The sequence below is a fragment of the Etheostoma spectabile genome, chromosome 4 (genome assembly GCF_008692095.1).
Source record: "Etheostoma spectabile isolate EspeVRDwgs_2016 chromosome 4, UIUC_Espe_1.0, whole genome shotgun sequence".
NCBI classification, from domain to species: Eukaryota; Metazoa; Chordata; class Actinopteri; order Perciformes; family Percidae; genus Etheostoma; species Etheostoma spectabile.
This window is the reverse complement of record NC_045736.1, coordinates 6,328,747-6,339,866: the sequence shown is the minus strand read 5'-3', so window position 1 is coordinate 6,339,866 and position 11,120 is coordinate 6,328,747. Positions and strand designations below refer to the sequence as shown.

The 11,120-nt window shown below is 41.1% G+C and overlaps 1 protein-coding gene across 1 annotated transcript in view; it reads right to left on the bottom strand.

Annotated features, from left to right (window-relative positions):
• wnt7aa (wingless-type MMTV integration site family, member 7Aa) overlaps positions 1-6,795 on the bottom strand; it is a 21,807-nt gene extending 15,012 nt beyond the window's left edge. The window contains exons 1-3 of the mRNA XM_032514581.1: positions 6,335-6,795; positions 5,765-5,991; positions 2,174-2,445 (exon numbers count right to left, since the gene is read on the bottom strand). Of these exons, the coding sequence (XP_032370472.1) occupies positions 2,174-2,445; positions 5,765-5,991; positions 6,335-6,405 (570 nt within the window). The 5' untranslated portion in view covers positions 6,406-6,795. The remainder of the gene's footprint in view (positions 1-2,173; positions 2,446-5,764; positions 5,992-6,334) is intronic.
• Positions 6,796-11,120: the final 4,325 nt, after the last annotated feature.

Genomic DNA, 11,120 nt, shown 5'->3' with positions numbered 1-11,120 from the left:
CCCCCCCCCCCCCCTTTGACACTGGGCAGGAGGGGCTGGGGAGATTACTCTTTTCAGAAGTTTGAATTTGGACTGCATAACCTTTTTAAACACTAGCTGTCATTACTATATTTTTGAACTTTAAGAGTGGTCATCACAGTTTCTTGGAGCCCAAGGTATCCTTTTCAAATTGTTTTGTTTTATCCAACCCGAGCCAGGTTAGCTGTTTCAAGTCTTTATGATAACATAATATAACTTAGCTTCATAAGCCAACATGCTGCTGGCTGTAGCTTTGTATATACACTTGTATATTTAACATACTGTACATATCTGAGAATCTCCTTAACCAACTCTTGTCAGCATTTATCCCAAAATTAAACCATTCCTTTAAATGCTATGTTATTTAATGTTCAGGACACATGAACTGCAGATAAGTTATTGTAAACCTTTAAAATTTGACTCTTACCGACCTTAGCCAGAAAACTGTGGGTTATCAAGGATTAGTACAGGATTCTTGAAAGTTTACCTCGGACTTCCACTAAGCTATCATGTGTCTGCTGTGGCTTTTCCAATAAATTGCTTTCTTATGGGGCCATTTTGTGGATAGTGGCTGCCTCCGTCTGTGCATTGGTAAACAACATCTGAGTCTGGCTATATGCTCATGGTCCTCAATGTGCATCTTGTCAGACACGGTTACCCCTTGACTCTATATTGTTTTGTCTTCATCAAAAAAGATGTTAATTTTGTCAATTTAAAAAAGCAGTGGGTGGATCTGTCAAACTGTGACCCTCTGACTGTGTTTTTACTTCAGTTAACAGGAACATTTTGGTCACCTAAAATGTCTTGATTAAGATTCTGCCAGCTACCGCTAGCTGGAAACTTAAGGGAAAGTCTGCTGAATTTCTGTACATGCAAATGAATGTCTCCAGTATCTGAAGGTCCGTGTTTACACAGCGGTAAATCTCCACTGGTTGTCTCACTTCAGAAGGGTTGAAAATCTGCAACTTTCCTTTTTGGTTTAGCTTAGGGCAGCGCATTGCAATCATAAAAAACACTGGCTTGGCCACATCATTCTCCCAAGCACCACCCTCTTGCACAAAAATCGTCATGTGAGGTTTTAAAAAAACAACAAGATGGCAATGGCCAAATTGCCACATTGGCTTTAAAATATCAGTCCCCAAAACCAAAGGGTGAGGTTACAAATGCTCCGTTTACTAGGTTTTTAGTCCATGGGGCCACCTTGGCGCCAAGGCGTACCCTTCCCCTTGCCCAGGACATGCTGGAATAGCTTTTGCAACTGTGAACAGAAAGTTACGCAGTGCATATAGAAAACGGTTTAAAAAAAACAAAACAATGTCAAATTCTAATCTTCTTCCTTCATATTATCATATACGGTATGCATGTTAGATTTTTGGGAGTACCTCTGTAATGCTCTCTGTGCAACATGTTTTTTTTAATTGTACACTGCTCACATGTGTGTATAAGGAAAATGTGGGTCTATTGTAGAGGATGAATCATTTTGACTTAATTTATTGACGAATGCTTATATATTTGGTCAGGGCTTGAAGCCAGAATGAGTAGGATGCCCCCATAACTGCGGTTGCCATCATAGAGTACTACATACAGTATCACATACTGGAGCGACTCAAGAGCCGTGCACCTGTCAACCTGCAGCCAGTAAAAGCCAACTATTTAGTCTCGTTTAGGAACAAGCTTTGTCTGCTTACCATTTCAGTTTGCTATATTAGCTTTTTTTGGCACTGTGCTGTGTCCACCATTTTCTTAGATTCCTCTTGGATGCATTCTGGCACCTGGTATCTACGTTTTTATAGAGTCCAACCCCCACATCCTGCACACTGAGCTTAGGTGGTTCCCTAGTGGCAAAAGGCTGATACCCAGAACAGTACAATAAGAAGAAAAGGAAAAGTCCAGGCAGATGGCAGGGCATCTGCAGATACAGACACCACTACACACTTCTAGTGGGTCATTTGAGAGGGAGTACTGTTGTATTAGACTATACATTGTTTTGTTAGGAAAATCCTGCACATGGTGCCTATGAGTCTTGATTTTTCTGAAAGCATCAACTGTAAATGACTTACTGTCAAGTCATTATGATGAAGTATAAACTAAAGTGGATTTCTGTATCTGTTAAAATAAATGACAAAAGTTAGACTAAAGAATAACAAAAGCATACCTTGCGTCCCACTTCGTTGTTATGTAAATTCATAAGAGTCCTGGCATTCTGCTTGATCTCCCGTGCGTCCACAAACACCTTAGAGAAACCCAGGCCGTAGTTGACGTCTGCAGAGCAGCCGCCCCACTTCCAGCCCTCCTCCTGGTTGTAAAAACCTTGTTTCTCCTTGTCGCAGCCGCAGCCGCTTAGGCTCCCCTGGGTGCAGGCCGCAGTGACTGCATGGGCGACCCCGGCAGAAATGATAGCGTAGGTGAAGGCAGCCTCCTTGCTGCCTGCAAAAAAGAGAAAATACATTTCAAATCATGATTGCAGAGAACAGGATTCACTATTTCAAGCACTGTCAAGACTCCTTACATACCTGGCATAGCTGCTTCAAACCAAATCATAAACTACATGAACCAAGCCAAGTCCAATTCTTTAATCAAGCTCTCTTAAAAACAGAGAAACTTCATGAGGAAGCTATAAAATATAATGGAACAGTTTGGAATGAATTGGGGCAAAGCTCTGCAGAGGGAGGAGGGCCAGTTTTATTGTCTGTCTGTGTGATCAGAGAACCTGCAGGACCATTATGTCACCAATTAATCTGCAGAGTACGTTTGACTGGTAAAGATGATTGTTTTGAGACCATTCAGAGGGAGATAAAGTATTAAATGTTTAGGCATCATTTTTGGCCCTTGTCCGAACCGCCGTAACACTGGGATCCACCCTGTGAAGTGAGTCTGAAAGGCATGCAGAGCCTCCCTACATAGATGGATTTCCACTCCATAAATCTAAGTGCTTCAGGTCAAATGTGTTTTTTAATTAAAATGGAGATAATTCCTGTTGGAGCACATGTGAAAAGCATCCAAAAATGACCATAATTTGCAAAAATGCTCTAACAAAATCATTATCTTAAACAATTAAACTGCAAACATTTTAGACATGTAAGGTAATGGTTCTCCTTCAAACACTGAAATGTATGTGGAACTGTTCTTTTAGTGCCGTGCCATCATGCTCACATTCACTTTTTATTGAAAGAACAATCTCTAAGTGCAAAATGGCATACTGGCATCAAACCAGTAAACCTGAGATATTAAACTCACTCTGATCTACCTAACAGTGAGTTACTTTAAAAAAAAGAAAATTTGGCAGGTGGGGGAGAATACTGTAGATTGCTGGATCACTGCCAACAACCATCCCAAATTTATATATTTTATCATTTATCAGTGTTCCAGTCTGCTGAAACAAAACAATAGATTAAGACAGACTCTGTGCAGGGCTGCTAGACCCGAGTGGCGCTCCAGCCGTCCACCTGGACTCTCATCTTAATTTAGGTAAAATTTGGATTCTTCAATGAATACATGACCTTTGTTTAAATCTAAGGATGTGTATAAAAAAGTGTAGGTCTTTCCTGAAGCAGCGGTCTAAAATCATTCTACATAAACGTCCCCTGCCAACGCTGCATGGCCTGGAGATACATTTGTAAGCCTAGAAGAGAGTACTTGTCTGAACTTGAAGCTTTCAGGGGAAAAGTATTTTATGAACATATGACGGTGGTTTAGCTGAGAGTAGATAAAGAGCACGTAGGTCTGCATGTTACAAGGTCCAGGAAATGCACGCAGTACCAGTATGTAGTCATGATCATAGGCCCACTCATTCACACATCAAACTATATACCTTACAGTGTTAGAGCATTGCAGCTAATCACACTGGTAAAACAAGCGCAACGGTCATCCAGACTGTACTCTTATTTTTTTAAGCTAATAGTACAACCATTTTAGGCAATATACTATAATATAAGATTATCTTTTACAGCGCTCTAATCAGCATTATTAAAAAAGCTCAAACAAGAAGTGAAGAAGTGAGCTTTAATCCACAAAGTGAAAAATGCCACCCACGCTCTGCATCTCTTTCTCTGAGATGACAGGGTGAGCTCAGAGGACAAGACAGTGGAATACTCGTGTGTTGAACATGATTCTTCACTTATTTCCGCAGTCCTGTTTTTGGAGCGAGAATGGCCTCCAGCCTTGTTCCATACACAGGATCAAATCTGTGGCTCCTTTTTCCCACCAGGAGCAGATGCATATGAGCCAGTACTTCGGAGGGATGCCTTTTTGTACTATTTTTAGCCAAATTATTACAATTTACAAAACTTCCTAAAGACTTACGTAGACAGTAGAGTGCAAACAGTGAACGTAACATCTAACTGAGTGCATCAAGAAAACATGGTTTATTGACTATCTGTGTGCAATAAAAAGTGATCAAGGTGCTGGTGTAATATTATGCATATATATAAAAAAACAAGTTATTTCTCAGTAATAACTATTTTAATAGTTGAAAACAATCTTATGAGCATTGTAACTATCAAAATCAAGGCATAATGACTTGTCTGAACAACTGACGCGTAACTATTGGTAAGCCTTGCTCACGGGCCCGGACCAATGAGGGGCCCCCGTAACTGGAAGCTACTGATTGGCAGCTGGGGGCCCCCGCATTTTCATAACTCACGACAATCCCAGCAGTCATCCCCCAAACTGCAAATGAGACATACAGGATGACCTAAACTGAGGACAGCTACCCCTGTTATTGTAAATGTAAGAGTAAGTTAAAGTTCAATAAGTCTTTTATCAAACTGTATGACTGTGTGTCCCAGGCCACTGACAGTGACAGATATGTTCATTCAATAAATTATTATTTTTTGTTTTAAATCCACCAGCCATTTTCATATTATACAACACTTGCAGCATCCTGAGCCTTTTTGGTAAGGTTCCAAGGAAAACTTAGCCCAGAGTTAATAATTAATAGTAATAATTATTATTTTCCCCATAACAAATTTCCCTTTTATTTTTAAAGAACTATACAAAACAAAATCTAAGCAAATTTCACTGTCTTCTGCAACTTCATTGTAACAAAACATACAAAGAACATTAGAACTTTTATAGCAATTTGTTACAAAATCTCCTGCAAAATTCAGGCATTTTGGGCCACAACAAGCTAAAGGCTGTGAAATCCTGGAGGGACTGCCCTTGTGTGTGTGTTTTAATGTTTTATGGGGCGCACTGAGTAGCATTTTTGTTGTTGTTGTGGCGTACGTAGGCTACTCCTGATTTTGTCAGTCATCTCATATTCTGTGTCTCTATGACCCTATCCTGTCTTATTTATGGTAGCCTGCTCGTGGACATTGCGCCGTCATCCCATGCTTTAGTGGGGGGGGGACCGCCTTGATAATTCTGCATAAGTTGGCTTGTTGTGTCACTTCTCAACAAGGTCTTTTATGGCACTTTGGAAGAAGAACTCATTGATGAAGTGGAGCTCTTTGTGTAATAATAACCCTTTAGTCAAACAGCAATAATAATAGTTCTGAAGTAACATTTAGAATGATACTCAACTGCACTGTCATTGTAAGACTCCTATAAGAATGTCCGTCTGCATAGTCATATGAGCACATAACAATTACAGCCAGGCCCTACTTTAAACCCATCACAGAAGCCCATAGAATAATGTGGGGAAATTACCAATTTATTGACAGGAAAAAAACAAAGTAAATTAGTAAACATGTAGTTTCCCCCCGTAGTACATTGCTTATTGAAATAAAATCCAAGTACGACATACCCACTTTGAGCTCTTTGCCGAACACGGTCCTCTCTGCCAGGGCCGAGCAGTTCCAGCGTCCGTGTCTAAACTGAAACTGACACTCGTTGATGCCCATCTGAACTCCCTCTCCGATCACTATGATCGCGTCGGGTCGGCTCTGACAAATAATCCTCTGACGGGGGGCCAAGCCGGGGATTTTATTACAGATGATGCTCGCTCCCAGTGCAACCACCGACGACAGGCCCCTGCGGCAAAGGTGAGAAGTACAATTTAAATTCCGCAGGTGTTTTACTACATACCTTTGTGGGGACATTCATCTTAGGAAATATACACAGGTCTGGTGACAGTCCTAAAACAATGCTTCAAAAAGGTACATGAATTAAACTATACCCCACTCGCACCCTTCATCTCACTTTGGGGGCCCTCGTTTTTCTACAGCTCTGCAGAATCTGTCAGAAGTATGAAGCAGGCTATTAACATTACTAATTTTCTTAAATTCACCAAGATTTTTTTCCCCAGCATTCACTTTGAAAACTTAATTGCGCCTATGTAAAGTGCACAGCCAACTTGCAGCACATCCTAACTCACCCGATCTTCAGATACAATACTCCAAGGCAAAGGAAGAAATGGAAAATCCAGCGCCGTGCCTTCCTACTCATGGTGCTCAGCCCAGCCGGTGGGTGAACGCTCTGCTGTTGCAACAACCAGCCTTACTTCTCTCTCGAATCCCGCTGGGTGTCCAGCAGCTCCCAGCTACAGACGTGAATACAGTTCCTCGGGATAAACCAAAGTTTGTGGAAATTAACTCGTTTTAATTTCATTTGGTAGGTGTCTGGTGGTGTGAGCCCCAGGTGGAGCATTGGGGCTGTTGTTTTCAGGTAAGCAGCACGGTGTCTCTACCTTTTCTATGAGGGCGTGTTCTGCAGAGGATCAGCCTGAGAGCAGCCTGCAGGTACACGCTCAGATCATCCAGGACACAGTCAAATGTTCAACTTGTCCCACTCGTCACTGGATCTGCTCTCCCGGAAACCGCATCATCCGCGCTCACTGCATCTCTGAAAGACAAGCAACCAACTACCGGCCCTTCTTATTTATTTCCCATCAATGAGCCCCTCCCATCGACTTACTTAATACGGTTACTGTTATCTGGGCACGTTGAGAACCCCTCATCTTTATCAGATTACGTCATGCGCGTCACAACGGCAGCGGACCGACAGCCTAGACTACACACATGTACTTTCTTCCACGTACATGTTATGCTACGTAATGCTTCTATTAAAATATTGTACATTTTACTCCACTACATTTATCTGATTAATTACTCCTTCCTTTACAAAATACCATCTGGCCTATCAAATATATCTTCTTATATAATATTTTGCACTGGTAAATATGAAAACACTAAATAAAGTAGGCCTAGCCTAGTTTAAATGAGTTGAAGCTCGACCAGCATTTTAAATCGTATTTTTATTTAAACTAAACATATGACAACGCATCAATTAAAAACAATCCAGAATAATTTCATTAATAGCCTAATAATCTAATCAAAAATACATTATTCATAATTCTACTTTTAATACTTTCAGATTTTGTTGGTGATTATTGTGTACTTTTACTTCATTTTTAATTAAAAACCTGAATGCAATCATTGTACATCATACAATATCTTTTTTTTTTTCATTTGGAGTATTGCTACTTTTACTTAAGTAAAGTATCTGAGTACCCACATCTTAATAAAGGTTGTCTGCCAAACATCATCAACTTAAGAACAGTTCAATGCTAATTAGAATGGAAAATACAAAATTCATAAATGACACATTTTGACAGATGGAAAATAAACCAACAGACAATAAGAGGAACAATAATAGTAACAACTGTTTGACAGGATCAGATCAGAGCTTGTCCTCACTTGTGACCATTATTTCTTCAATCAATCACAGACTAAGTTAAGTGATTATACCGCCACCTATTGACACAACTGTGTAACTACTATCCCCATGTTCAAAAGTGCATGGCCAAAGAAACCTGTAGGAGAAATGCAGTTAGGCTCCATCAGTTAGAGTGCACAGACCCAGAGAAAGCAACCAGTGCTGCTATGCTGGTGTTCTGTATGTCACTTAGTTTCTGATGAAGAGCTGGTTGTCTGAGGGGCAATAATTTGCAAAACCGTCTCCCTATGAACCTGAGAAGGAGGGTGGAGGAGGGTGTGTGTGAATGTGAATGATTGTTTATTTGATGAGCAGGTGGTTGCTTTTATGGCAGCCTCAGCCAAGGCTCACCAGTGGATTTACAACAAGTTAAATGAATTCAGTCACCTCCCATTTTTTACTCTATAAGAAAGTCAACACAAGTAAAAACCAATCAAGCTTCTTAAACCGTGTGTAGCCTCTCCCCTCAATTACTTACTGCTGTAACTCCACAGCACTGGGGGCCTTTATTCATCTACAACTCACTAGTGTCATGAAATGATTTTGGGTCATTTTTTAACATCCTTTATTAATCATGCAAGGGAAATAATTGTTTTCACTCGGTTCATTATTACACACAGACACACACATTCACAGGACCTATACATGCACAAATGGAGAGATGTCAGAGTGAGATGGCTGTGCCTGTCAAAAAACAGGTACCCAGAGCAGTTGAGCTACTGCCACCCCCGTGTAAACTTATGAACAAAAGTGTGACTTCAGTGTTGGAAAGTGACTACATCCATTTACTGTACTTGAAGCCCTCCATATAGCGTAAGTGGTGTTTTCACTTGTTTCCTTTTTTGAACTCTACTCAGGTGAGTGTGTGCAGACCGAGCTTGATTGACATCTCTATATTTTAACAGTCCGTTTTTTTGCACCAATTTTGTGCTTTGTACATCTACACCACTACATTTCAAATCAAAACAAATATGCATTTACTGATAATAATTCATGATTCAAGCCGGTTATATCCTAGTAAGTTCTCTTGAGGTGTGGGATTTGAAAGTAATCATAGGGAAAATTTTCTTTGATGTAACAGTTTGATTTAAACCTAAGTAAATATTCAATAATTACTGACATCTCATTAATTTAAATGTATGCTTGCCTGCTTTGAAAATGTGCTTCAAAATATTGGACAGGATAGAACAACACAATGTAATTCTGCTGAATAAAACATTAATTTAACTTGTTTTCATTTTAAATAAATACACATTTTCTATAAACTCAGTCTGCCCTCGGCTGGATTACCATATGGCCAACTGTACAAGGGGCCTCTAAAGGGCCCGGGGCCCGAGCCAAACGTCTGGTTAGATGCTGTTAACCTGTTCACAAGGTAAGAAAAACACTGTGAGGTCGAGCTGACGGAACTAGCCTGTGTTTTTCAGATGCGTCACTGACGGGAGACGTGATGTGAGCAAAGGAGAGTGAGCTGCTGGCATTTTAATCCGATATTTAGTAGTGTTTCGTTTTCTTAAGAATTCACCAACATGGCGAGACATTTCGGCACAGAGAAAAAAGTTTGAGTATAAAAGAGAAACATTGCCTGTTGCTGGGATTCAATTGTTGAGATGACTGCATAGACATTTGTGAGTATGGTAGGCCTACAGACAACACCTGTGTCCCAACAGGTAACAGTACAGACAACACCTGTGTCCCAACAGGTAAAGGTACAGACAACACCTGTGTCCCACCAGGTAAACGTACAGAAAACACCTGTGTCCCACCAGGTAAAGGTACAGACAACACCTGTGTCCCAACAGGTAAAGGTACAGACAACACCTGTGTCCCAACAGGTAACGGTACAGACAACACCTGTGTCCCAACAGGTAACAGTACAGACAACACATGTGTCCCACTAAGTAACGGTACAGACAACCCCTGTGTCCCACCAAGTAACGGTACAAACAACACCTGTATCCCAACAGGTAACGGTACAGACAACACCTGTGTCCCAAATTCAGATTAATAATACAAAATATTAGGAATACATTAAGATGTGTTAAAGTGGGAAAAAGAGGCGACTTTATTGATCCCGTGGTAAAATTCGCTAGCCGCCTGCCATGATAAGTTATACTTCCGCTGTTATTTTGGTTAAGTAAGACAAAGGTAGTGTAAAGGATTACAATTCAGAGACAGTAATTTTGTAATAAAGATAATAACAGTAACTACAGTCAGACAGTAACTACTAACTACAGACAGTAACTACTAATCTATAAGCTACTACATTTTGGAAGTAACTTGTCCAACACTGTTCCTGGCTGCAAAGTGGAGTGACAGGGATTAGCTCCAGAGACTCCAGCTCGGTTTGGAAGCCAACACTAAGCTATTGTAATTGCTATTTAGTTTCATTTTAGTGAAACACACTGAGTGAAATAATGTCCCTTTGGTAAACAGTACGCGGTGTAGGTTACATGTCTAGTACTTTTATTGTGAAAGGTAAGAACAAAACAAGTGTCTCTGGTAAACACTGCCTTTGTCAAGGTTTAGAGTAATAAAGTTTGCCGTCCATTCCATCTGTGGTTCGGACAGCAGCCTCTGTTTTGTTGTATTCTGATACAACACATTGTGATTGTCTTCATTCGGGGTGTGAACAAATTGTGATGGCAAGAGGTCATTTTTGATTATAAAAGGTGAAAAATGAACTGAGGACCACAATGTTACAGATGATCACTTTCTTTTGGCTACTATTAATCCTGGCCACCAAACATGAACTTGTTAGCGATCTTAATTATGAAGCTATTGTGCACCAGTTTTATTTTTCGCTACACTACGATAACAGAAGGGTCGGTAAATGGTATTTACGACCGGGCGGCTCTATTAAGCCTAAGAGAGTGTAGCCTTTTCTGATTCCTAGACACCAGCACGCTTAGCCTCTATCCTGAGCTAGCGAGAGATGGGGATAAGACTCCAGGCCGAGACAACAGTAGGCCCAAGCGGAGACGAGGCAGACGGGGAGGGGCCGATCGACGACTCCGGCGCTTGGTTAGCAGTGGAAAACTAGCCCTCCCGGTCATACTGTTTGCTAACGTCCAGTCTCTGCTAAACAAGATGGATGAGCTCCGGGCTCGGATCTCCGTGCAAAGGGACTTACAGGATTGCTCCATGCTGTGCTTCTGTGAAACATGGCTGAGGGAAAGGACACCTGACGAGGCGATAACACCAGACGGCTACACGGCCTTCAGGCAGGACCGAAGTGCAGTGGACAGCGGTAAAACTCGCGGCGGAGGAACGGCCGTCCTCGTCAAACAGACATGGTGTACCAACTGTAGGCTTATTTCTAAATCTTGCTCTGAGAATGTGGAGTTTCTAACTCTGAAGCTGCGGGCGTTTTATTTACCCAGAGAACTGCAATGCATTATTGTGAGTGTTGTGTACATTCCCCCCGCCGCCAAAGAAGAAGTTGC